Source organism: Lolium rigidum, chromosome 5 (assembly GCF_022539505.1).
Source record: "Lolium rigidum isolate FL_2022 chromosome 5, APGP_CSIRO_Lrig_0.1, whole genome shotgun sequence".
Classification (NCBI taxonomy): Eukaryota; Viridiplantae; Streptophyta; class Magnoliopsida; order Poales; family Poaceae; genus Lolium; species Lolium rigidum.
In genome coordinates this window covers 169,222,795-169,250,351 of record NC_061512.1, presented here as the reverse complement: position 1 = coordinate 169,250,351, position 27,557 = coordinate 169,222,795, and the positions used below count along the sequence as shown (strand labels likewise).

The 27,557-nt window shown below is 46.7% G+C and overlaps 1 protein-coding gene and 1 long non-coding RNA gene across 4 annotated transcripts; one reads left to right on the top strand and one right to left on the bottom strand.

Annotated features, from left to right (window-relative positions):
- On the top strand, positions 1–7,613 carry LOC124653975. Its single transcript, XR_006988118.1, has 3 exons — positions 1–56; positions 150–249; positions 7,430–7,613. It is a non-coding gene; the product is annotated as an uncharacterized LOC124653975 (long non-coding RNA).
- A 2,433-nt stretch (positions 7,614–10,046) lies between these two features.
- On the bottom strand, positions 10,047–27,469 carry LOC124652497 (putative disease resistance protein RGA1). Of its 3 annotated transcripts, none has more exons than XM_047191510.1 (10): positions 27,074–27,469; positions 25,756–26,916; positions 22,767–25,055; positions 22,442–22,592; positions 16,672–16,733; positions 14,996–15,184; positions 12,695–12,854; positions 12,529–12,618; positions 10,656–10,969; positions 10,047–10,471 (listed from the first exon to the last, which is right to left on the bottom strand). In XM_047191510.1, the coding sequence occupies exons 1-10, from the start codon at positions 27,359–27,361 to the stop codon at positions 10,085–10,087; spliced, it is 5,091 nt and encodes a 1,696-aa protein (XP_047047466.1). In that variant the 5' UTR covers positions 27,362–27,469; the 3' UTR covers positions 10,047–10,084. The 3 variants fall into 3 exon arrangements, with proteins under 3 accessions (XP_047047466.1, XP_047047465.1, XP_047047467.1); XM_047191509.1 differs by having other exon boundaries at positions 10,656–10,972; positions 27,074–27,468; XM_047191511.1 differs by lacking the exon at positions 10,656–10,969 and having other exon boundaries at positions 10,354–10,471.
- Positions 27,470–27,557: the final 88 nt, after the last annotated feature.

The window sequence follows — 27,557 nt, the reverse complement described above, 5'->3', positions numbered from 1 at the left end:
CTAATTCAGAAAGTCCCCAGGCTCTACCATCTGAAAGAACCCAGTCAACTACACAGGTATTTCTGTCATCTTTTCTGTTTCTAGATGTTTAATATAAATCAAGAGTGATTTTGAATTCCCATGCTGCCTGGTTTTTTTGGCAATAGCAGCAGCTGACTCAAGGAGACCAGTTCACAAGTTCGGAGTTACCATCTGCATCTGTGTCCTCTTTGGGTGTTGAGTGTCCAGATGCTAATGGAAGCAGAACAGGTATTATTTATCCTATGTATCCCAACTTTTACAGTCCAAACTTCATGTTTCTGAATTGGTAGCTGCTATCATACTGAACACACCATATTTCTTCAGCATAGGGAAATACATATCGGCACTTAGTTCCATCATCCTTCAATCCGGCTTACCATAGGGAAATATTCATATGAAATTGCGTGCAAAGTAGTATTGTTTCTAATTCTACAAACCTAACAATCTCTATAGGAAAAAATTCTTAAGAAATAGAATCCTCCAAAATTTCTATGAAATTCGTTTGAATCAGAGAGACCCTAACCTCTGTCTATACAGAAGGCCACTGCATGTTGGAGACTGTCCTAGGAGAGCCCAGAATATTCCAGGGAGTAATAGTATATTAGTGCTGTCCTAGGAGTGCCTGGAACATTCCAGTGAATGTTGTAGTCTAGGCTAGTGTCCTACCAGATTCTAGAGTATCCCACTGTACTAGTTAACATGTACCTAGTTCAGCTATATATATATGAGGGTGTGGAGGACCTGAAGGGGCCTGCCCAACCAGAAACTATTTTCTCCCAAAAAACTACATGGTATCAGAGCTGGAGGCAACGCTGGGTGGCTGCTGGTGGTGAATCGGCGCTCAGCGGCACAAGTGTATGAGCTGGAGCTGGTGCGTGTGCTGGCTGGAAGCAGGAGGAGGAAGGAGAAGCCCAGATGCGAAGTTCTGCAGGTGAAGTATCGATTGGTGGAGCCCCGGTAAAGAGAATCGTTAGGAGGAACAGCAGCCGAGCACTGTCCTGGAGCGGAGTGGAAGAGGAGAGAAGAGCTGATTGGAGCTAGTGTGTGTGCGGCTGTGGCTAGGAGAGGAAGCAGAGGGGCATTATCTGGAAGAGGAACCTAAGTGATAGCTGCAGGTGGTTGCAGGGAATAGGTGTGCACCTGATTTGCATTTCTCTGAGGCGTTGTGATTGTTCAGATCATGGGGGAAAATCAAGGATTGGAGAAGACACTTGAGAAACTGGCCGAGCTTCTCACAGCCAAGGCAGGTGGTGTATTATCATCACATAGTACAGTTTCAGAGCAGACCCAGAAGATTGAACTGCCATCCAATGAGATCAAGTTGGAAGGCGTAAAAAACTATTTGAGCTGGTCAAGAAGGGCTTTGCTCATCTTAAGGACTAAAGACTTGGAGAGCTATGTTGAGGGTGAAGCAGCCGAGCCAGGGGACAAGACATCTCCAAAATGGAAGGTGTGGAGTACTACTAATTCGCTGATTGTTGCGTGGCTGTTAAATTCCTTATCCCCAACAATTGCAGCATCTGTGGAGATCCTCTCTAGTGCAGCTGAAGTATGGAAGACCTTAAAGAACTTGTATTCAGGTGAAGGGAATGTAATGTTGATGGCTGAAACAGAGGAGACTGAGTGAACTGAGACAAGAGGACAAGTCTGTGATGGAGTATGTCGCTGAGCTGCAGCATTTGTGGGCTGATTTAGATCACTATGATCCTCTGGAGCTCCATCATGCAGATTGCATTGCTGCTACTAGAAAGTGGATTGAACGCAGGCGAGTGATGAAATTTACGAAAGGCCTAAACTCCGAGTTCGAGGGAAGACGTGCTGCATTGTACCATCAGCCTTGACTTCCCACTCTAGAGGATGCCATAGCAGCGATCGCACGGGAAGAGGTCGGATTGAAGTTGACAAAGAGCAACACAACAACTCCATCTCGTCCAGACCTTCGTTGTAACCCAAAGCTTGGAGACTAGGGACTGCTTCAACTGTGGTGAGAATGGTCATTTGAGCCGAAATTGCACAGCCCCACGCAGGGGAATTCGGGGTAGAGGAAGAAGATATAATAGAGACGGATTAAGCAGAGGCCGAGGCCGAGGATACTCAAGTGGCCCTAGAGCAAATGTGGCATTCTCCGAAGAAGAATCCTCGGGCACATCTCATGAAGAGCTAAAGAAGGAAGCAAATGTGACTAATGATGGCGGTTATGGGGACTTCGACTTCGACAAGTTCGCTCACCTTGCCTACACCGATGAAGGTAATTATGCCCATGCATCTACATCTTTGCATAAGTCTTGTTCAAATTGGATATTAGATTCCGGTGCATCAAAGCATGTTACGGGCACATTCAAAGAGTTCGATTCTTACACCCAATATCCACCCTCACATAAAGAAACTATTCAAGCTGCCGATGAAACCTCTCGACCCATCATAGGAGTTGGAACGGTTCGGTGCACTCCCGCAATTAAGTTATCTTCGTCCTCCACGTTCCTGCCTTCCCAGTAAGCCTTATTTCATTGAGTGCCTTGGTTGATGATATAGATTGTCGTGTAATGCTTGACCGCAAGATGTGTTTAATTCGGGAAAGGCTGACTCGGAGAGAGGCTTGGGACCGAAACCAGGCATAAGGGACTGTGGTATATGGACCGGGAGGTGACAAACGATGCGATATGTACTCGTACTAGCAAGCAACCGCGGGAGAGAAGGAAGCCATGGTGATGCTTCAACATTGTAGAATGGGACATTTGTCTTTTGATAAAATGTATAAGGTTGTGCCCGATGTGATGTGTGGGGTGGATAAAAACAAATTAGTGTGTGATGCTTGTGAGTTTGGGAAACACACTAGAACATCCTATGTGAGTAGGGGACTCGGAGTATCTCGCCTTTTGTGCTTATTCATTCAGATGTCTGGACATGCCCTGTTATCTCTATCAGTGGAATGAAGTACTTCGTGACATTCATTGATTGTTATTCTCGCATGACATGGGTGTATCTTATGAAGCATAAAAATGAGGTATTTAGATGTTTCCAGGACTTTTATGCTTATGTGAAAAATCAGTTCCATAGTAATTAGGACAGACAATGGGACTGAGTATGTGAATAAAGAGTTTGGTGCATTCTTGTCAGTAGAAGGTATATTGCACCAAACCTCCTGTCCAGATACGCCCCCTCAAAATGGAGTAGCAGAAAGGAAAAACCGTCATATTTTGGAGGTTGCTCGGTCGTCGATGTACACAATGAATGTGCCAAAATTCTTATGGAGTGAGGCGGTGATGACGACCACATATCTCATCAATCGCATGCCATCAAGGGTGATTGGGATGAAGTCACCATGTGAAATGTTGCTAGGTGAGAACAAGTTTTTAGTTGCTCCTAAAGTATTTGGGTGCACGTGCTTTGTTAGAGATCATAGACCCTTGGTGGGGAAGTTGGACCCACGAGCGGTTAAGTGTATATTTATAGGATACCCATCTCGGACAAAAGGGCTACAAGTGTTGGAGTCCTATCGAGCGAAGGACATTTGTGAGCATGGATGTGACATTTAGGGAGTCTGAGCCGTTCTATGGAGAGAAGACCGATCTCAGCTCATTATTTGACATTGACTTTGACTCTTCTAACACAGGTGAGGCTAGTCGAGAGGGGGAGAGTGAGGTGTTGAGGACAAATGAAGATGAACCTTTGAGAGTTATGGTTGATTCAGTCCCATATCCTATGGGTGAGGAGAGATGGAGAAAGCCAAACGAGGAAGAGAACTTGAAAGTGTATACACGGAGAAAATCGCAGAGCATGAGCAAGCGGCAACAACGAGCTCCCACGACAAGTGACACACAGGTGCAGGGGGAGCAACATGTGCAACAACAGGCTCCCACGACAAGTGACATACAGGTGCAGAGGGAGCAACATGCTCCAACAGGTGTTGAAACTGATGAATTGGCTGATGACGCGGGTCCATCTATTACGAGGGATTCAATGGACTTGCCCATTGCCTTAAGAAAAGGAACCCGAGCTGCAGCTAGAAAACCTCCAAATTGGTACCAGGAGGAGCATGACATTGCTAATTATGTATCATATGCATCTCTATCTACGAACTACGGGGCCTTCATCGCATCATTGCAATCTGTGGTGATCCCAAGAGATCGGAAAGTAGCAAAGCAAGACCCCAAGTGGCGTGAGGCCATGATAGAGGAGTTAAATGCTCTCGAAAGGAATAAAACTTGGGAACTTGTACATCTTCCAAGCAGGAAAGAGAGGCTGTTGGGTGTAAATGGATCTACACCGTGAAACAAAATCCGAAGGGAAAATTGAAAGGTACAAGGCAAGACTAGTTGCGAGAGGATATAGTCGGACATATGGGATTGACTATGATGAGACTTTTGCGCCGGTGGCAAAGATGAACACGGTGAGGATCCTAATCTCATGTGCAACTAACTTCGGGTGGCCTTTGCATCGGTTGGATGTCAAGAATGCATTCTTGCATGGAGATTTAAAGGAGGAAGTATACATGGATATCCCACCGGTTTCTCCACTCCTAGAACATCCGGAAAGGTATGCAGAGTTGAGAAAATCTCTATACGGCCTTAAGCAATCTCCACGGGCATGGTTTGATAGATTTAGACGAGTTATATGTGCTATGAGATATAAGCAGTGTAATGGGGATCATACGGTATTCTATCGGCACTCAAATAGCAAGATTACAATCCTTGCCGTATATGTTGATGATATCATAATCACCGGAGATGATGAGGTGGAGATATCACGATTGAAAGACAGCCTACGCAAGGAATTTGAGGTAAAGGATCTTGGCCAACTCAAGTACTTTCTTGGCATAGAAATTGCTAGATCCCCCAAAGGGATTGTTCTCTCCCAAATAAAGTATGTATTGGACTTGCTTAGTGACACGAGCATGCTTGGGTGTCGGGTTGCATCAACACCTATTGATCAAAACCACAAATTATGCGCCGAATCCGGGAACCGGTGAACAAAGAGAAGTACCGGAAGCTTGTTGGAAGGCTCATCTATCTATGTCACACGAGACCCGATATTTCATATGCTCGTGAGTGTAGTGAGCACATGCATGATCCTAGAAGCGGACACTTAGATGCGGTCAACCAAATCCTCGAGTACTTGAAAGGTAGTCCAGGAAAGGGACTATGGTTCAAAAGGAATGGTCATCTAAATGTGGATGGGTATTGTGATGCCGATCGGGCAAGTTGCTTGGATGATAGGAGATCAACATCCGATTATTGTGTGTTTGTCTGGGGAAATTTAGTGTCATGGCGAAGTAAGAAGCAGACGAGTGGTTTCAAAGTCAACAAGCTGAAGCTGAATACGTAGCTATGTCGCAAGGTTTGAGTGAGATGTTATGGGTGAGGAATCTTCTTTCAGAACCGAAACTGTTGAGGAAAGGCCCTTTAAATTTGTGGTGTGACAACAAGTCGGCAATCAACATCGCAAACAATCCTCGTTCAACATGATAGAACCAAGCATGTGGAGATTGATCGCTTCTTCATAAAGGAGAAGTTGGATGACGGTATAATTAAGATAAGTCATGTAACCTCTAGCGAACAAATTGCGGATCGTTTAACTAAAGGATTAGGAAATAAAGAGTGTAGTTCAGCTTGTAACAAGATGGGAATGATAGATATCTATCATCCATCTTGAGGGGGTGTTGGAGACTGTCCTAGGAGAGCCCGAATATTCCAGGGAGTAATAGTATATTAGTGCTGTCCTAGGAGTGCCCGGAACATTCCGATGAATGTTGTAGTCTAGGCTAGTGTCCTACCAGATTCTAGAGTATTCCACTGTACTAGTTAACATGTACCTAGTTCAGCTATATATATATGAGGGTGTGGAGGACCTGAAGGGGCCTGCCCAACCAGAAACTATTTTCTCCCAAAAAACTACACTGCACATGCCCTCTTTCTCACCCGATGTGCCTCCACCTACCTCCCCTCACCAGCAAAGAAGGTCTGCTGGTCGACGCTGCTCCCTCCCTTTGTCTGAGTGTTGCTTCCGCGAAGGAGAGGTCCAGCCGCTGCTACTCCTGCACTCTCAACTCAGAGTAGCTTCCCTCCGCTCTCCTATTCTTATACTTCAGTCCTCGCTTCATGAGTAGCTTCCCTCCGCTCTCTTTTTCTTCTTCTCCACCACCATAAGGTTAGCAGTAGCTAGTGCATCTAGTACCTATAGTGGTTCTGGGGTTGGAAGCTCAACCCAAAGGAAGTATCAGGAGCAGGCAGTGTAGGAGCTACCAATGCTCAAGCTCAAAACCAAGTGTTGTGTGTGATTTGCATGCTGAGTTGTGGACTGTTTGATATCTAGTGGTCAGATTGTCAAACTGTGAGTTGCATACCGAGCATTTGGCAATGATCATTTAAATTGTCAATATCAAGGTAGTCCTGAATGGGTTAATTGTCCCTTTTCCTATTCCCATACAAACTTATCGCAATATCTGTGGTTTTTTTAAATTGCCATATCATGTTGTCATGGTACTCGCATCCATTTCACCATTTCCAACTTCGTTCCTGCACATCATGAAAAAAAAAATTTCATGTTCATCAATCCAAATCAAAAGTTGGGCTGAGAAGCACCTTTTTTTGCCATGTGGCAAGGGAACTCTATGTAAGTATTTCCTCCTAATCATATTCTGCCACAACCCTGTACTGCTCTCTGTTACCCGCAACCATTTTACCAAACAAGTATTGAGTTATGACTTCTAACATTGTTATTCCTTACATTATTATTCTTTGCCCACATCCCTCTTTTTCTGAAGAATTGTATTCTTTTCCCAGGGCCATTTGGTAATAAATAAAGACATCATGTATAAAGGGATCTAAGCAAGATCAACTTCCCCCAAATAGACACATACCTTCCCTGCCAAGTGTCCAATTTCTTTTCTAAATTCTGTACTTTTCGAATCATTATTTTTCAACCTTTTATCATGCAAAGGGATTCCTACGGATCTAAGCAGAAAAACTCATTTTTATGAAAAACAAATTTGAGGCCTAACATATCATAAAATATGCAGAAAAGAACTTTTAAAGCCCTAGCATTTTCTTGGTCATCATGCATCATGAACACTGTCTCATCTGCTTACTGTAAAACTGTTAAACCTCCAGGCATAAGATCCTCTACCAAATCTTTAATCAGGCCCTGCCTTAAGCCCTTCCCAATTCTAAAGAAAATTTCAATTTGATTCTCCTTGATGAATAAGAGGTTCATAGTCAAAATACCATGATGAGCAAAGAAGGGTTGCTCCCTCAAGCTAAAAAAATGACGTGTGGTTTGTAGTGTCTTGAAGTTAACTTTAGTTGAATATATCTAAAAATGTTACCATATCTTACAGAACATGCATACATAATTTTATTCTGGCCAACTTAGATTAGCCTAATTTATTTTGTTACGTGTTTTTTGACAGGTGGTCAGTACGCAGAGCAATACCAAAGGCCCGAGGTTAATGTAGATGATGTATCCCTATCAAATCCTTACCAGATTCACCAGTTCTGGATGAAGCGGAAACCGTAGGAGGCAGTGGTGACAGGAAATAGGCAACTGCAATGGAGCATATCTGTCTGATGAGAGGCTCTATGGGGCAACAAAGGGGCAAAGGGGTATAACCATCTAACTGAATGGAGGTTGTTGTTCAATCCTACTCTGAGAGAGAAAAAAAAAACGAGACCCATGGGCACTACCACCCAGGGCATATTCTTATAGAAGAAGCTAAATGAGCCGCAAATCCGCGTCCGAGGAGATTTGAACCCGGGTTGCGGGGTAGCCACCAACTCGAGCTAACTATCTGACCCCACGAGTAAGCCGAGTTGAAGTTTTGAACAGAGAATTAACTTGGCTGTGGTGTAGGGGAGGAAAGAATTACCTGCTGTTGCAACTATAACGACACAGCACTGCCGTTGAAACTATAACGGTACAGAAACTGCCGTTGCAACTCTAATGGTACGACACAACCGTTGAAACTTTAACATTGCGGTTGCACAATCTGAGCCGTTGCTACAGGTTAGGTGGTCACGGCAGACCAACATGTAGGCTAGTTACTTACATTCCGTTTTTTTTATATACTTTGAGCTAGTTTTCTCTAGTTTCGTGGATTATTTCTAGATTTACATGCATATATAGTTCCGTGGAGTGATTTACTTTTGAGCCAGGTACCATTTCTGGTGTGACTTACATGCATATATAGTTTAGTGGCTTGTTTCTAGATTTCTTAGGTAAACGATTGAACTACTCACGGCCCTCCAGTCCCGTAATGTGCATGAGCACCTTTTATTTTTGTTGACAGTCCTCTCCTCGTGCGGAAGCAACACCTTCACTTCCTCATGATCTGCAGGCTCGAAGCCGAGCGAGATTATACTAGAAAAAACAAATTCTGTTGGCCTGTCCGATCAGATGCTCGAACCCCCACAATCGGCCACCGGGGTCATCTGATGTGGGTGCGCACCTCGTGCGAGCTCCTCCCACCAAAAAGGTTTAAACCGGACAACCGTTGTGTGGTCGTGCCTCTGAATCTCCTTTTTTAGATGGAGTTCCCCTGAATCTCTGAACCAGCTAATGTCTAAAGAAACCAATACACATCCTAGCGTTTTGGTATGGTAACGGCCAGGATTTCATGAGTCGCGTCTCTGAGCTTTGTATTAAAAATGCATTAAAAAACCATTTTGTTCGGGCTACATTTGAAGTTTCTGGTTGATCTCTGCTATGTATAAATCCATAAGTGTAGCGGCTTTCATCCCAAATCTCTGTTTTCTCATCCTAACTCTCATTTTTCCCTCTAAAAAAAACTCTGATTTTCTGCTGAGATTTTCTACCAAGTTTTAATGCTAGTTCTCTAGATCACTATGAGAGCCCGAATATTGGGCTTAATTCGAGATACTTGAGTAGATCTGGTAAGAGTTTCGGGATTTTATCCCTTCTAAAATTTTGGAGCTGATTCACTCGAAGTCCGAACTTAAGTACTGCAGAGGCGTGAGGTTCTTGTATCTGACTCTGTCTGGAAGTGCTCACTATTAGTCTCAAGTGGAACAATAGCTGAGCCTCTGGCCTCTAACAGAAGAAGACCAAGCATTCAAGGTAATTTTGCACCAGAATTCTGCACTAGTGTTACCTGTGTCACAGCCTCACCACCTGCGGAAGCAACGTCTTCACTTTCTCATCACTTGAAGGCTCCTGTGATTTTCCCATGAGCTTTGCACCGAATACTGGCCTATTCACACTACTCTACTCTAGTTCGACCAGACCACACGTACTGCTGGGAAACTCACGAACTCTTCCATCGAACAATCCCAATCATCATCATCAGCGTGTAATATTTGCTCGACAAAAAAATGCGCCCACCTTGGCCCTCCTCACAGTGCAAGAGTTAAATTGAACAACTTCCATAACTACAGGCCCCATAAATCTATGCTGCTGGCAACACCAGGGTATTCAGGGATTTGTGGAGCAACGCGACAATTATTTGCACGCAAGAACTCCAACACCCGCATCTGCATACCCCAGAGAAAACTCCACTACCAGTCATGTAAATATCCTAAGAAAATGCCACTGTTATACAGGCAAAAATAAAAACTGAAAGCATGTAGCGGAAATACAGATGGTAGGATAAACAAGAATAAGGATCATGCGGTAACAACTCATAGCATCAACTTTAACAAGAAAAAGAACTGTTAGTAGGAAAGGTCAGATCTCGTGTTAGACAGTTTGAAGCAACGAAATGCCAATTAACTGGGCAACCAAACGGGCAGCCAAACTCAATTCACGTTAACAGAGGCTGGAAAGGAGATAATACTGGGGGTTCTACCCTATGTTCCCCTCAACATTACAATCAAACTCAGCAGCATTTATTTATTGCTTAACAGAAATATAAAAGTATCAAAGACAGCAAGGGACGTGAGGAGGTCCCTGCAGTGCAGGGTGCAACTTGCAAGATGGATTCATTGATTTATCACCTCCAGTAAGCTTCGACAATGGCCTCAAATCACCTTGCGCCGTAGCAGAAGGTTTACGCCAGCTTAGCACAGCCCAAACTGAAAATGCTGCCCCTTTGTTCAAATCATGCTACTTCTTACCGGGGAGAGAGTGGAGGAGAGGGTGTAACATCAGAATAGATAGGAGAACCATGCGAATTTGTCGCCCTCCATTCATTAGGAAATTCTTCATTCCCGCTGCTCTTGTCTATGGACTCAACACCCCTGGGTATCCCCTCCTCTTTCACAAATTCTGCCCAACTTCTTTCATACCTGTACGACTCTCCTATGCGCTTTCTATGGTCTTTCCATATTTCCCACAGCCGTTCCCCCACCTCTTCAATTCTTGGGCGATCATCTCCGTTGAAAGCTGTACACAAAGACGCTAAGCCAAGCCAGTCTTCAAGAAATTTTTTATCCACGCGATGCGCCAGACAGTCATCCAATATCTCTCTGGTGTTGCCTGCCTTAAATTTCTCAAAAATCTGCATGCACAGCAACATAGGTTAGTGTGTCATCCCGCAAAGTTCTGAAGCACAAAAAGAAAATGCGAGTGTTGTGGTTATGAAAACTTCACTAGACCTACTCTAGGCGCATACTTTACATGGCATGAATTTCATTAGGACAGACACGCCAACTGGCGACAAAAGCATATGACGTTCAAATTACCAATGTTGCTGTGCTAGGGTGCAGTTCAGGGGGTTGGTTGTCGAAGAACCCTGGTTGTAGCACTTCTTCACGGCTCCACTCTAGCGGTCCACGAGAGGATAGAATTTCTAAGAGTACTACACCAAAAGAGTAGACGTCGGATTTAGCAGTAATCTCAATCCTCTGCACATACTCTGGACTCATGTAGCCACATGTCCCTACAATTTGGTCAAGGGTACCACTTCTTGAAAGTTCAAAAGCGGTCAGCTTCGCTCTAAAACTCTCTGTCAGTAGGATTTTCGATGTCTTCAAATTGTAACAGATTAATGGTTCACCTGCTAATATTAATTCATGACCAATAAGGATCTTCTCATAAGATACCCATGATGATATAGAAGTACTACAGTATTTAAGCAATGTGAAACACACATAAGTATTACTCCCTCTGATCCATAATAAGTGTCGTGGCTTTAGTTCAAATTTAAACTAAAGCCACGACACTTCTAATGGATTGGAGGGAGTACGGTAATTGATCTATGATTTTGACAACACATAATTTATCAGCCAACACTTCAATTAGATCAAATGGATTGATTAATCTTCAAACCAAGTCAGCTATAGGAAAAGGAAACATGTAGGTCTTGTCGTCTTGCCATAGCAGATCCCTTTGATGTAAGGATGTACAAACAACTCATAAGCATTGCCATGATTCTACATGGTTTTTATTGTAACATGTACACCTTCAGCTTGCAGTTACAGAACTTGTGTGGTTTAGCTTGACTTTTGGGTGAGAAGAGCATTGCTATCTGTTTTATCAGAACAACTTGGCTTATCCCTAAGATACAACCTTAAATCAAAGGAATTATATATCTCATCTCATACTAGCTGAGTGCCCATGCTTTTCAGGGGAAAACAGATGTTCTATTGTTTTTTGTTACACTTGCTATATTTCTTGCTCAAACCAATATAAGTTTTTTTAACTTAATGATAATGGAGAACTTTGAGTACACTCACTTATTACTGTAATACCTCAAATTGAAGGATAATACATGTCTTAACAATCAATATGCTTATGTAGCACTAAGGATAATAGCAAACAGGGCTACCACAAGTCTACAACTTAATCATCCATAACCCTGTTTGCTAATATACATGCAATTGAAGAAGTGAGCCTAGCTCACTTGGTTAGGGAAGTGGATGTACAACCTAGCCACCCAGGTTCAAGTCCCTAGGGACACGAATTTGAGTTCTTATTATTTAAAAACAAAAATCACTGTAGGGGCTTCCCCTACCGTATTTCGTTCAAAAAAAAAAAATACATGCAATTGGTGCATTAATCAAGTTTGCATGTCGATACCCGATAGTCACATCAACAACCACCAAGAAATATGTTTAAGACTGATCCACAGTATCAGTTTGAACAACAGCAAAGCTTAGTTTTTCTCTGTCCCGAAAGTTCTCTCTTGCCAGTTTATGTTTATTGGCATATCCATCCCGAAATTTTAATGTTAGTGTTCTCTCCAAATTTTCTATGCCAGTTTATGCCTATCCCTCTCACCTATACTATCCCTAAGTTCATTCAAGACATGCAGTATGGCTTACATGTCACATACTGTAACTCATTCTGGCAATGAGAGTGCATGCAGTCAACCTAGGTTATTTTAACTTGGCCATGTGAAAGTTAAAAACAGAATTGAATTTGTTTCTGCAAATATATTATGATGTAAGTTAGTAGTCAAACTTTAATTCGGAAATCATGCGTATGTTCAAATTCGTTATATCTTACCATAGTATGTTTTGAATTACTTGAATTGACAAATAGTAAAAGTGTCTGGTGCAATTTAATGAATGTGTACTTAAGCATTATTGACATCCTGAATTATCACTTCCTTACCAGCAGACAAATGAAGGTAAGTTAAGGCAATGGCAACATCAATAGCGATCAATATACGCTGATTCAAATCCAGGATTTTCTTGTGTTGGCCTGCATATAAGTTAAAACTTAACATGTAATTCAGATTTTCAGCAAAAGGGAGAATAAATTAGCGAACTTGACATACCATGCAGGTGTTGCCTTAGGCTGCCATTTGAAATATACTCACTGATCATAATAAACTCATTTCCTTTATCAATAGAACATAGAGGCGTCACCAAACTCCAATGGTTAATTGCTGAAAGGAGCTGCGATTCCTTGTGAACTTTCCCAACTGGAACATAGTTCTGACAACAAAGAAGATTATGTTATCACTTGCTGAAGAATAGAAGCATATCATTGTTATGTGGGAAATTATCTACACTAGGAAGATCAGGCTGGCTGCAACAGAAGAGGAGGGTGCAGCAGCAGCATGGATGCTGCACCCTTTAGTATTTGATCAGTTTCTATTAGTAAGAGTCATGTTAGGAAAAGTTACCTTCCAGTATTCAAATTAGGTGTTGTTTTTATAAAAAGCAGGGCCATGGCCTATTCTCTACAAAAAAGTATTCGAATTAGGTACTCCCTCCGTCCCATGTTTCCTAGGATGGAGGGAGTACTTAACTTGTCAATCATGTCAATGCTGTCCTTCATAAAGGACTAGTCTGTAGTCGTTAAGAGGCACACAATCATAAAGAATTCTTTGCCCTAACATATCTTTTCCCTTACTATTCTACTCTAGCTGTGCCAGTCACGCATATTACCGATTTAAAGCCCTACAGCTTCCCCAGGAAAGACAGATTAGCATCTCTTGTCATAGTAATAGCTAATACCTTAATTATGTTACGATGGAGATTTCTTTCATGTTGTAGGATGCGTGCAGAGTCTCTACACCGAAGTGCTAACAGAGAAAGTATCCTGTTCCTCGTATGTTTGCTTGTTGGGCAACTGCTACCAATGAATGTAATCCCCTGGACCTTAATTTTAGTTACTTGCTATTTAGTGCTTGCTTTTAGTCTTTCTGCTTGGATGTTGCATTTGAAGTATACACCAAGTTTGCTAGTTTGTGAAAGTTGCATATTTCCTCACATGGTATCATAGCAAGGTCAGGGTTTTGATCGATTTTTTTTGCGATCAAATTTCTCACCAGCCAACTGGTTCTTCTCCCTGCTGATTAAATCTTGCGTCATGCAACTCTTGCATATCTCCGCACTATCCCTTGCGTGCAGCTTGACTTGTTCCCGTCATCTTTCTGCACCATCCGTTGTGTTGTGTAGCTCGTCCTTTGTTCATGTGCTCGCGGAGAGGCTAGTGCAACATCAAGGAGCTAGCGCAGCAATCAGGTAGGTGGGCGGAGCAGGACAAGCACCAGACGGCCCTCTGCTGCCCTCACACCAGTTCACCCACTGCTGCTCTTTAACTTTCACTACTTGTTTGTACTTGAGAATTTCAAGAGATCTCAGATTTGAAGGTTCCAAGAGACCAGCCAATGATTCCTAGTGGGTTCGCCACTCTTTATCATTGGAAAAGATACAACAACACGTGCACTTTCAGAGATCACCCACGTGGTCGTCACCGTGCCAATCACCACATTGCTGTCGTCTGACAGCTAGCTCTTCTTCTCTATCACGGCACCATATGCACCTGCTACTAGCACCAAAGGGGAGACACCGGGCTACCACACGGGGTGTCATCGCCCGCTGGCTCTCCTTCGCCACCGCCAGGCGCCAGCCTCCCACCACTACTCTAGCCATACAACCGAAACCCTTGTGGGCACTGCTGTCCACCTCTGTCACGGTCAGCCACCCAGATCTGGTTTCATTTTTTACAACAAGTTAGTTAAAAGCTTCTCTCAAATTTTTACAGGTCCAGTTCATGTTTTTTTTATGTTCACTGCACTCAATAGTTTTTGGAAGTTCACCAAAGATTGTTAGAACTTAGCCATGATTTTTTCTGAAGGTCATCCAAAATATTTTGGTAGTTCGTAAAAATTAGTTACAAGTTCTCCCTGACTTTTCGAAAGTTTACTTAGAATTTTTAGTCTTATTGGAAGCTCATCCCAAAAAATTGATGGTTTGCCTCCCAACTTTTTAGACCTGTTTCAAGAATCATCGAGTTGAGCACGTTAACATTTCCCATGATCCCAGTCCCCAACCTTTTCTCGTGGGGACTACCCTTGCTCCTCGGAGCTGTACCACAACTATCACTGGTCGGATACTTACCAGCCCCAGCATGTGACATACTACATATGAAGTCAATAAATAAAAACCTACCAGAAGCAGCTTATGGACCCCCACGTAACAGCTTGTCAGCAAAACAATGTATCGTGAATACCATAATGAGCGGCAAACAAATTGTATGCACGTTTTATAAGAAAAAAATGGGTAAATGGTAAGAAAATAAAACGGCATGATGATAAAGTAAGAGAATAGACGAATGTGGAAACAACCTTTTTAGCTCTCCTGACAACAACCATCTGGTTATCTGGTAAGATACCCTTGTAGATTTCCCATAATCCACTTTCACTTAGCTTAAGTGAAGGTGAAAATTTCCGAGTAGCCTTCTGGACCTGTTTAAGGCTTAAGTTCAAGGATCGTGCTCCAGGTATTTGTGCAGACATTTTGGACCTAGGAAGCTTCCCCTCCGCGCTCAGCTGCGCGAGGCTCGGCCGGTTCACGCTCTGATCGGCAGGCCTCTGTCTGTCCTGGACCTGTTAATCACGCATGCAATTTCTCAGTATCAGATTCCATAATACATTCTGAATTCCTGATGATGGCAGTGTCAGACTTACCACGCAAGGTTCCGTCTTTATCTCAGCCTGTTCGACGGATTTCGCAGCCGGCACGCTCATCTTGGCTTGCTCACTCTGTTTCCCCTGCATTGCACATTTGTACAGTCATAACATGAGTGTACTGAATCACAGAAATCGCATGAACAAGATGAGCAGCGGTTGCAAACAGAGCTTGGCTCTGGTGGTTAGGTCCCTTGTGGTGGAACCAGCCCACCCAGGTTCAAGTCCTAGACTTGACATGGGTGTTTGCATTTATCTGGATTTATTCCAGGATTTAACCGGCGCTATGCTTTCAGTGGTAGGTGACGTGCCCGTCAACAGCGAGGCGCCAGTGGTGACTTCGTCGACCTCAAGATATGCCGGCTCAGTCCCTCGGAGGTGCTCATAGGGGTAGGGTGTGCGTGCGTTCATAGGGGTGTTTGTACGTGCGTGTTTGTGAGCGTCTGCGTTGTACTGTGTTCTCAAAAAAAAAAAAGATGAGCAGCGGTTGTGAAGTCGTGCAGGAGGTTGCAACCAACCTGGGCGTGAGGAACCTCTCTGGTGTCCTCCGGGAAGTCGAGCAGTATGCCATTCTCGACGGCGATCTCCTTGGCCAGCCTCCGCATCTGCTCCACGGTCGCACTCTGGCCGGACAGCTTCTGCACCAGCTGCAAAACCAAGGCACCAACCAAACCTCGTCAATGAAAATTCCAGCTCCCGTCCAGCACAGCGGTTGGCGAGGCGCCAGCGGTGCAGCGGTAGGCGCGCGCGCGGATAGCTGGAGCAATAAGGCTAACGTACCGTGGGGTCGACGACGCCGGGCGCGCCGTCCCTGGCGGCGGCGGCGAAGTCGCGGCCGAACTTGTCCGCCAGGATGGCGCGCGCGTCCAGCAGCTCGGGCAGCTCGCCGCACCGCGCCGACGCGTAGATGACGCCCGCGGCCGCCGCCTTGATCTCCTCGGTGCACTCCCTGGACGGAGAACCAGATTAGAATCTCCCGCCGTACCGTACCGCACGAACAGAAACGATCAGACGAGGAATTCCGGGGAGTTTGTTAGCAAAGTAGATTACTTTGGCTTGTCGAGCTGGGCGGCGTGGTCGACGAGGAGCCTGCAGTAGAGCTCGAGGACGTCGAGCGCCGCGAGCGCGTCGTCCTCCTCGAGGACCTGGCCGGCCCGGACGAGCGCGCGGTCGAGGTGGCCGATGGAGAGCAGCTGCGCGACGTCGCCGCGGGCGATGGAGCGGCGGCCGACGCGCGGGCGGCGCACGACGGCGAGGCGCGCCAGCGCGAGCTTGACGAGGGACTTGAGCTTCGCGGTCTGCTTGTGAGGGATCCGCTTGTGAGGGATCCGCTTGTGAGAGGTTGGGAAGGTCTCCATCGATGGCATGATTACTGTAGAAGATGTAATTCGTTCCACTGGAAATGAAAAATTGGTAAGCACAAAAGTCGAACAAAGCTTACTTTTTTCCTAATGTTTCCACTGCCAACAATAATTTCAGATAGAAAACTTCCAGATGTACCCTTGTGTGCTTTTAACTATGGTAGTCTGGTAGAGTAGATGGACACAGAAGGTGGGCCACAGCAAAGATTGGTGATAAATCTTTACTGAATGCTCGCCCCCTGACCTGATTTTCTAGTTGTTTCAGCCCTTCTTGTACAGGCCTTTTGCCTTTTTCTCTGTTTCTTCTTTGTTGTGTAATCTAGGTAGGGATTTATTTTCTTCGGTTTGTTGTTGTATGCTTTTACGCTATCTCGGCCATTTTTTCTTCTAATAATAAATGACATATATTTTGGTATGTGTTTGAGAATTTTTTTAACATGAAGTTGTGAGTTGTGACCATGCCACTACATAGTCCGCAGTTTTAGAAAATGCCTATTGTTGTCAGAATGATGTATGGGTCTATCTACATGTTACTGAGACATGCAGTGACACTTTTTTAACTTAAAGGTTTCCAATAGCGTGGTTTCAAAAACCCCTGGAAGTTGCTGCAATAATAATGTTGTTATGGTTGGGTTCCAGTATGCACGGAAGAGGCCCTATAGTGGGCCGAATTAGGGGCTTAACCCAAGTTATCTAGGGTTTGGAGGAGCTGTCCTCTTATATAAACACATGTACCCCTTCGATTATAAAAATAAACATATACTGTTGTCGTCTCCCTCAGAAGACGGGAGCCCCAAGCCCTAGCCGCACCTTGCCCTAGCCGCCGCCTCCTCCCTCTCGCAGCGACGGCGCCCAGCCGCCGGCGTCTGCGCCTCGAGCCTCACCGCCCTCACTTCCATCCCTATAATCTACGCCCGAGACCTGGTAGAACCGTAGTCTCTACCAATTTGGTATCAGATTGCTCTGGTTTGATGAGTTCTTCAGGCCTCCTCACCACCGCCACCAACTGCACCGGCGCGGCCACCGCCACCTCGCAGCAGCCGCCGCCGGCCACCTCGGGTCCGCCCGCCTCGGGCACCGCGGCCATGGCGGCCGACGCGGCCCCCGTCCTCTCTCCGGCGGAGATGTCGTCGGCGATCCGCGACCTCACCCTGGCAGTCTCGAACCTCCGGACCTTCCTCCAGGCTCCCTACGCGCCACCGCCCCCGTCGGCTGCGCCCTTCGCGCCACCACCACCGTCCACCGTCGCGCCCCAGGGACTCCCGATCACCCAGATCAGGTTCCCGTCGTCGCCGTCCCCGCTGCCGACGTGGATCGACACGTTGACCTAGACGACGGCGCCACCACAGCCGACGGTGCTGCAGCCGCCCGCCACCACCTTCGGGGGGTTCGGCGGGTATACTGACCCATACGCTGGGAGCTCCATGGTGCCGCAGTACTCTCCTCCCGCCACGATGGGTCGCCACGATGGGTCGCCACGAGGGCGCATACACGGCCTCGCCGCACGTGCAGCAGCCGACTCGCTTCACCAAGCTGGAGTTCGCCACCTACGACGACACCGTTGACCCCCTGAACTGGCTCAATCAGTGCGACCAGTTTTTCAGGGGCAGCGGACCATGGCGTCCGACCGCACGTGGATCGCCTCCTACCACCTCCGTGGCGCCGCACAGACGTGGTACTACGCCCTCGAGCAGGACGAGGGCGGGATGCCTCCGTGGCAGCGCTTTCGCGACCTGTGCCTCCTCCGGTTCGGCCCCCCGATACGTGGGAGCTGCATGGCCGAGCTCGGTCGCCTCCCCTTCACCACCTCGGTGCAGGACTTCGCCGACCGCTTCCAGACGTTCGCCTGCCATGCGCCTGGCGTCACGGCTCGCCAGCGCCGAGCTCTTCATCGGCGGCCTCCCCGACCACATCCGCGTCGACGTCGAGATGCGCGACCCCCAGGACCTGCAGACGGCCATGTACTACGCGTGCGCGTACGAGCAGCGCGCCAACGCCATGCAGCAGGTGTTCCCGGGCCGTGGCGCGCGCCCCCGACCCGCCCGGAACCGGCGACCGCCACCCCGACGTGCCCCGCCCTGTCGGCCGCTGCTGCAGTCGCCCCGCGCCCACATGTACCTTCCGGCGCTTGACGTCAGCGAGCAGCTCGAGCGGCGCCGCAAGGGCATCTGCTTCAACTGCGACGAGCCGTACGCGCCGGGTCATACATGCGCCCGCCTGTTCTACTTGGAGACCGTCGACGACGAGGTGGAGGCCCTCACCGCGGAGCTCGACGCCACCACACTCTCCGAGGCCGATGTCATGACCTATGGGCCGGTCGATGCGACCGCCTTCGTCGTCTCCCTTCATGCCATGGCGGGCATCAGGACGGCGAAGACGATGCTGCTTCCCGTGATGATCCACGGGGAGCGTCTCACCGCGCTCGTGGACACGGGCTCGACGCACAACTTCCTGTCCAGTAACGCCATGCGCCGCCTCGCCCTCCAGCCGGCGGGCGCGGAGAAGTTCAGCGTCACCGTCGCCAACGGGGACCGCCTTGCTAGCCAGGGCGTGGCACGACAGTTCCCGTCCTCATCGGCGACGAGCCCTTCTCCATCGACTGCGTCGGCATCGACCTGGGCTGCTACGACTTCATCCTCGGCGTCGACTTCTTGTCCACACTAGGCCCCATCCTTTGGGACCTCGACGTGCTGTCCCTCATCTTCTGGCGCGAGGGCGGCCGTCGCGTTCAGTGGACGGGCATCGGCGGCTCCGGCGCCGCGACCCCGCAGCTTCAGTTGATGGCGGCCGCACTTGACGAGGCGCATCCTCTCCCGGCCGACCTCCCGCGCAGCAGACACGGCCGACATCTTCGACGAGCCACAGGGCCTCCCACCCGCGCGGCCCTGTGACCACCGCATCTACCTACTGCCGGACACGACGCCTGTCGCCGTGCGACCGTACCGGTACCCCCAGCTGCAGAAGGACGAGCTCGAGCGCCAGCTGGCGGTCATGCTCGCGCAGGACATCATCCAGATTTCGACATCGCCGTTCTCCGCCCCGGTGCTCAAGGCCGACGGCACATGGCGCTTTTGCATCGACTACCGCGCCCTCAATGCCATGACGTCCAAGGACAAGTTCCCTATCCCCGTCGTGGATGAGCTCTTGGACGAGCTACACGGAGCGCGCTTCTTCACCAAGCTCGACCTGCGTTCGGGCTATCATCAGGTGCGCATGCACCCGGACGACATCGAGAAGACGACGTTCCGTACTCAACATGGCCACTTAGAGTTCCTGGTGATGCCGTTCGGCCTCTCCAACGCGCCGGCAACCTTCCAGGCCCTGATGAACGACGTGCTCAGCCCATACTTGCGCTGCTTTGTGCTTGTTTTCTTTGATGACATTCTTATCTACAATTCATCCTGGGCAGAGCACCTGCAGCACGTGGCCATCATCTTCAACGAGCTTCGAGCGCATCGTCTCCACCTCAAGCGCTCGAAGTGCTCGTTCGGCACGACCTCCGTCGCATACCTGGGGCACGTCATCTCGGCGGAAGGTGTCGCGATGGACGCGGACAAGGTCGCTGCCGTCGCCGGATGGTCGACCCCGCAGTCACCGCGGGCTCTCCGCGTCTTCTTGGGCCTCGCCGGCTACTACCGAAAGTACATCCGGGATTTCGGCCTCATCGCCGCGCCACTGACGCGCCTCCTTCGACGCGACGCCTTCTCCTGGTACGAGGAGCCGCTGGATGTGCCCTCACAGGTGTGGGCTGATACCTCCATGGACTTCATCGAGGGCCTTCCCAAGGTGGGCGGCAAGTCCATCATCCTCACGGTGGTTGACCGCTTCTCCAAGTACGCGCACTTCATCGCCCTCGGTCACCCCTATACAGCCGCGTCCGTGGCCCGGGCCTTCTTCAACGGCATCGTCCGCCTCCACGGGTTTCCTTCGTCCATCGTCAGCGACCGTGATCCTATGTTCACGGGTCACGTCTGGCGGGATCTCTTTCGGCTGGTGGGCGTAAGCTCCGCATGAGCACAACATCCCACCCTTAGACGGATGGCCAATCCGAGATGGTCAATAAGGTGATCGCCATGTATTTGCGTTGTGTTACAGGTGATCGTCCACGAGCTTGGGTGGACTGGTTGGCATGGGCGGAGTACTGCTACAACACCTCATATCACTCCGCCCTGCATGACTCGCCTTTCGAGGTGGTCTACGGGCGCCCACCTCCGCCGATGCTTCCTTATGAGCCTAGCATGGCTCGGTCCGAGACGGCGGGCGACTTACTCTGCACCCGCGACGAGATCCTGGCCGAGGCGCGCCAGCGTCTTCTCCAAGCACAGCAGCTGGCCAGGAAGTACTATGATGCTCATCATCGCGAGGCGGAGTTCGCGGTGGGCGATTGGTTGTGGCTGCACCTCCTTCATAGGACCACACAGTCCCTGGACCCGCGCTCCAAGCGCAAATTGGGACCCCGCTACGCCGGTCCCTTTCGTGTGCTGGAGCGTGTTGGCACACTCGCATACCGCCTTGAGCTGCCAGCTGGTTCTCGCCTCCACGACATCTTCCATGTCGGCCATCGAAGGCCTACCGAGGGAACCTCCCGCGGCGACCCCGGCCCTTCCTCCTACTTCGGATGGCCGACTTCGCCGGCCTCCCACGAAGGTGGCGAAGGTGATGCAAGCGCAGACAGCCGTCGCGGCGTGTGGCATGTCTTGGTGCAGTGGGCCAGCCTCGCCCGAGGAGGAGGCGACTTGGGAGAAGCTCGACGATTTCCGCCGCCAGCTTCCATATGTTCGGCCTCGAGGACGAGCCGTTTGAGAAGGCGGGAGAGATGTTATGGTCGGGCTCCGCATGCACCGAAGAGGCCCAATAGTGGGCCGAATTAGGGGCTTAGCCCAAGTTATCTAGGGTTTAGAGGAGCTGTCCTCCTATATAAACACATGTACCCCTTCGATTATAATCAGACAATAAACATATACTGTTGTCGTCTCCCTCAGGAGACGGGAGCCCCAAGCCCTAGCCGCCGCCTCCTCCCTCTCGCAGCGACGGCGCCCAGCCGCCGGCGTCTGCGCCTCCAGCCTCACCGCCCTCACTTCCATGCCTATAGTCTACGCCGTAGACCTGGTAGAACCGTAGTCTCTACCAAATGTCTAGCTAAATGAGGACATAATGTTTATGCCCTACTTCAGGTCAATATGACACGAAAAGAAACCATTTAATAGCACTTCAAGAAATATAAATCATTGTTTTATCCCTAATTATGCATGTATCATATAGAGCATATTTTGATCACTATGGTGTTTCACTGATCATTGCATACTTCATGTGATTCATAAGCTTAGAGTCGATAAATAGTTTAATTTGTGAAAAAAATCCTCGTTGTATAGGACATCGACATGGTCAAACAATACACAGTTTGGCTATTTATATATTTTTAGTTATAGTAGATCTACTAAAAATATAATGAAACAAAAGACGAGGATGCTCTTCTTTATTATGTGGACTTTTAGGCAGTCTTCCCTGCCATCTTGTATTTTGTTCTGACATGGCATATTTACTAGCCTAGAAAAATACCTAACCACAAACAGGACTATTTTTCACTTAATTGAGAGTGTCATATATACACGCGAAAATAACTTAATGTCACATAGAATTTATGCTCAGTCTAGAAGGACAAACACTATGCAGTAACCTGAGCTATGACAGAGCCACAGAGGTTTTCCATTCAATTTAGAGTGACAAACATTTATGTGCTAACCTGATTTTTCCAATGTTGTATTGAACTTGGGGAAAAGTTTCCAGACTATTGACGTGCCAAGGCCTGTTGTAGCCGGGTTTTGCTGTAAAGATGGTAAAGATGATTCACCAGAAGATTGCCTGCCCGATGCGTCCACGACATAGCCACCATCCTGTATTTCCGCAAGATAGCTGAATGTGAGCACAACAGAAAAGTGTGAAAAGTAATCGATTATTAAGTATTATGTCAGTAATCTAACATATCTTGTACATCTAAGTCACAGGAGAAGAAAAGTGATGCATTGAAGAAATTAGTATGACAGCAAATGAAGTACATGGTTACTTACCTGAGTGGTCAATTCATGTAAAATATTTGTCCCAGATGAACTTCGGTTTGCTGTTTCATTTGGATTCTTGCTACTGGATGACCCTCGAGTGTATTTTATCCCCATGAGCCCCAAAGAGGTTACCGCTTCACCATCATCCCCCACACATGCATCAATTACTATTTTTCCATTAGTCTTCAAGGATTCAAGCCATTGCAGGCAACTGGAAGAAATCCTGCACCCGGTAATCATTATGTTTACTGGTGATGGAGATGACAATGGCCCCAAAGGTTCCCCACATAACAGTATCCGGTTACTATTTTTTACTTCATATTTCACACACTTTGGCAGAGATGGTTTGAACATGAGATTAGGGCAGAATAGCACGGACAACTCTTCAAGAGCAGGGAACATGAACTGCTGATTCCCATTGTTTGTGGTCGACAGTATAGGCAACTCTTCTAGGTTTAGTAAAATTTCCAATTTGAGGTGTGTTAATTTCTTGAAGGGCTGTGGCCCCCCAGAAAGACCCATCTCCAGATTTACAATATTAGGCATATCTTTTATATGCAAATGGCGCAAATTTATTAGCTGGCCCAGTGGAGGGAGATCTATGCAGTTCCCAAGGAAGAACAGATGTAGGCTGACAAGGTTAGGGAGAGAAGTCACCATGTTGTTCATCATCCATGTAGGCCATGCAAAGCCTGAATACCCAGCTAGCTCGAGATACTCTAAATTCTGGTGTGGTAGGAGCTTTTCCAGAACTTCTTCGCCTAAATCTTCAACTACTCCATGTACTGCTCGATGAGAAGTATTAGTCCACTCCAGCTTAAGGAAACGAAGCTCTGGTCGATTCTGCAGATTTGCGCTCTCTGCGATGCTTAAGCCCCTGGACCCTCTTGTGAGGTCTGGAATAACAAGCTCATCAGTTGTTATGTGCCAGTTCTCACGAATACTAATGGAGCACCGGATATATGGTGGAAGACAGGCCACTATCATTGGATCTTTTGTCAACAGAAATTTCAGTCCTGTCATTTTATGTATGATACCTAGGAACATTTGTGATACACTATGGGATGGATGCTTGAGAGCACAACCAGTGAGGTCCAACGTGTGCAGCTTCTGAAGCCGCATAAAACATGCAGGTATGACAAGAAGATTCTGCGACAAGTTCAGATATTCCAGATTGAACAAGTAGCCAAGAGATTGTAGACAGTCAATGGTAGGGGTGCATTGTGAGAGATTCAAAAACTTCAGTCTAGTCAAGTTAATGAAAAGGTTAGGCCGAGTCGGCAGCTTTAGACATTGTTGTAGGTTCAGGTACTCCAAATTGGTTGTTAACATATCAATAATTAGGTCAAGTGCCTCACAGCCAGTTAGATCCAAAATTCGAAGGCTCTGAATATCCCCAAAGGATGGAGGGAGGTTTTGTAGTTTACGACACCTCCGAAGTATAAGGACTTCCAACTTCAGGAGATTACAAAGAGATCCAGGCAATTGTTTGAGCTCATAGCAGCTCGACATGTTCAGGAACCTAAGAAAATATAGGTTGCCAAAAGATTCTGGTAGCTGCTTAAGGTTGAAGCAACTAGATAGGTTTAAATCCTCCAAGTTCATTAAATTACCAAATGAAGGAGGCAACTGTGGAAGCTCAGTGCAGCTTGACAAGTCAAATAATCGAAGGTCCTGAAGCTTGCAGAGAGAGTCATCAAGCTCAGAAACATCATAACATGACAGCCTAAGATGCTCAAGTGTTTGGAGGTAGCCAAGGGTTGCAGGCAAGCTTTGAAGTAAGTCACAGCCTTGCAGATTCAAATATTTTAGCTTCTCTAAAGAACCTATGAAAGAGGGTAATTCCTTGAGAGAAGTATTTGATAGATCCAACGCCTCAAGGTTTATCAACATACTCATGGAGGAAGGTAATGTCTGAACCTTTGAGCCAGAAATGTCAAGGTATCTTAGATGCTTCAAATTACCAATGGAAGTGGGCAATTCTCTAAGGCAGCTTCTACTAAGATTCAAAACACGCAAATGCTTCAGTAATTCAAATGGTTCTCGATGGAGCTTTATAGCCTCAACATTTAGGAAGTGTAATGCCCTTGCCCCTGTAAGAAGTGAACTGCAAAGTGTTGATTGTCCTCTGTAATAGGTCAATAATGCATATTGGAAAGAGAGGTCTTTTGCATTATCACTAATTTCTCTATCATCCAGAATAATAATATCATTGCACGCAACATGCCTTGCAAAGTCATGCACGAAGTTATGCATGTAAAGTGTTGTAGGAGATGTTCCGCTTCCCATTCCATAAACCTGGAAACAAACAGAACATAAATCACATAATATTCCCCAACATAACCACCCCGTTTGAAGTTGGACTAGTTTACCACCATATGAGGGAGAGCCTAACTATGATGTAGAACATAAAACAAACTGAACCAAGGAAGCTTGGCGAGGAAAATGCTAAAGGTGGGTATCAGTGTTCAAATATACTGCAAACTAAGCTATGAAATATTATTGCATTCAAATCCACAGATCATGAATACCTCTGCTCCAAAGTCTGCTGCCAAACTCCCTCCCTCCATTTGTTTGGTAATACTATAACATTTGGTTTGTCATAAAAATATCTTCAAAATATATACTATTTTTTTATAATTTTTACTAACATATACATATAAATACAATGATAAAAGTTGCATCTTGGAGACTGCCATAACTCTAAAACGTCCTGCACTTTGGAATGGAGGGAGTACTAACTGAAAGCTAAGCTAAAAAAATACCAGCATGTTGGTTATGCATGATTCATGGTGAACCTAATGGTCAAGCCTTTTACCATGAGAAAAAACCATTGATCCCAAAGGGAAAAGATTATGGACATTGTAAGTTGTGAATTTACTCAGTCGAGCTTTAGAAATGAGCGCTGTAAAACAACATCGAGTAAAATATAAACTTAGTAACTGGGCAATATGATTTCATGCTAGCATTGTTAATCTAACAAGTAGTACTGACTTACTGAATGTGTCTTTGTAACTTGGAGGAAATGTATTGACAGAAGGTCCTGAATGTACATCTCCCCATGAACATAGGGGGGCAAAGTCCCATATTTTGATCCAACCATATCAAGTGCAATCCACTGTTGGATAAGTTTTTCTTTATCAATAGCAGATCCCATAGGCAATACTGATAAATATAGAAAGCATAGTTTTAGTGCTGAGGGCATGTCACAGTATATTTGATTCAATGATGAAAACAATTTAGTTTTCCCGGAAAATGTTTCCCCTAATTTCCATATTGGTTCATCCCTTGCTGTTAACCAGACATGCATGACTTGATTGTGCACTATTGAACCAAGAAAATGAGCTAAAGCTGGTAGTCCATCACATCTTTTTGCAATTTGCTTCCCAATTGTCTCTAGGTGTGCATTGACACGACCTCCATCCCCAAATGCCTTTTCAGAAAATATTGCCCAACAGTCATCTTCGGATAATGGAAGCAACTTGTATGGCGTGAAAGTGTGCATTAGCTCTGCAGTTATTTCACTGGAGGTGGTCACTAAAACCTTGATCGACTTGTTCTTAGCCCTGAGCATTTCCTTCAATTCATCCAGCTGGCTTTTATCTGTGCTACAAAGGCCATCCAAGACAATTAGACAATGTTTGCCATTAAGTGTCTCCTGCAAGCGATTCTTTAGCAATTGGAGATTCCCGTGAATCTCAATGCTGGTATTAACTACTGAGGGTCCTTCTTCTTTTGTTTCATTAGCTTGTGAGATTATATCAGCAGCAATCTTCCTAAGGTCAAATTTCCTATTTAAGTCGATCCAAATACGAAGATCAAAATCCCACCCTTCTCCCTGGTCATGGAAAATTAATCTGGCGAGAGTTGTCTTCCCTAAACCCACAAGGCCAACAATGGGAATGATGCACAATGTTTCTGCATTATCTTGCAAGATTAATTCCGCTATTTTTGTTTTGTCACTATCTCTTCCAACGATTGCAGCTCTACAAAACTCTTCTTGCATATCGGTTTGCTCAAGATCACACCTTGGGTGTTGCATCATAGTAAAAATGACAGAATTTCTTGCTAAATGATCCAATCTTTTTCTCAGTGTCTTCATTCTGTTCACTCTAGTGCTATACAAGAAAAATGGACATGGGGAACACAGTGACGTTGCCTGAAAATTTTATTAAGAAGGATCAATTGAAGGAATCCAAGAAAAATGTACCACCGTAGTAACCAAAGGTTGCATCTTCTGCTCAATGAGCAAAAAAAATTTGTAATCTACACTCTAATAGCAGCTATACATCCCTTTGGGGTTGGGACTATCGAACCTTTGTAATACAGCCGCTCCTCTGAGATTCAGTGTCATTTTGGTCTTCAAATTCGTCCAAGAGGTTTTCCATGTCATACACAATCTGACTGATCTTCGTCATCCAATCCTGTACGTCAGTACGCACCCAAAAATATATATCCACACTTACCAGCACATCTTGCAACCTCGACAGCGTTCGCCTGACGTGCGCCACGTGCTGGTCTATGTCTGAGGGCAGCTCCGACCGGCGAGCGCCGGAGGCCAACCGGCGCAGGAGCCGGTCAACGACGGCGCCGGCGGTGGCCATATGGCATGCCGATTTTGGGTAACAGTACCTGTGAGGAACTGCGGGTTCTTTTTTGAGCTGTGGAATTACGATTTTGAAATTGGGGATCTAGAAGAGGCGTGGAAGAGCGACCACTGAAGTCATAAGAAGGGATAACCAAACTGTGGCCACACTGGGAACGCGATGGCTTGTGCCAAACCACAGGTCCTCAAGCCAA

What these genes read in the sequence shown, in the direction of transcription:
- LOC124652497 (XM_047191509.1), bottom strand. Translation starts at nt 27,361, where the DNA reads ATGGCCACCGCCGGCGCCGTCGTTGACCGGCTCCTGCGCCGGTTGGCC. An exon ending in TTGTCAGGAGAGCTAAAAAG is followed by an intron (nt 12,855 to 14,995) that starts GTTGTTTCCACA and finishes CTTTGTTGTCAG; the next exon opens with AACTATGTTCCAGTTGGGAA. An exon ending in CCTAAGGCAACACCTGCATG is followed by an intron (nt 12,619 to 12,694) that starts GTATGTCAAGTT and finishes ACTTATATGCAG; the next exon opens with GCCAACACAAGAAAATCCTG.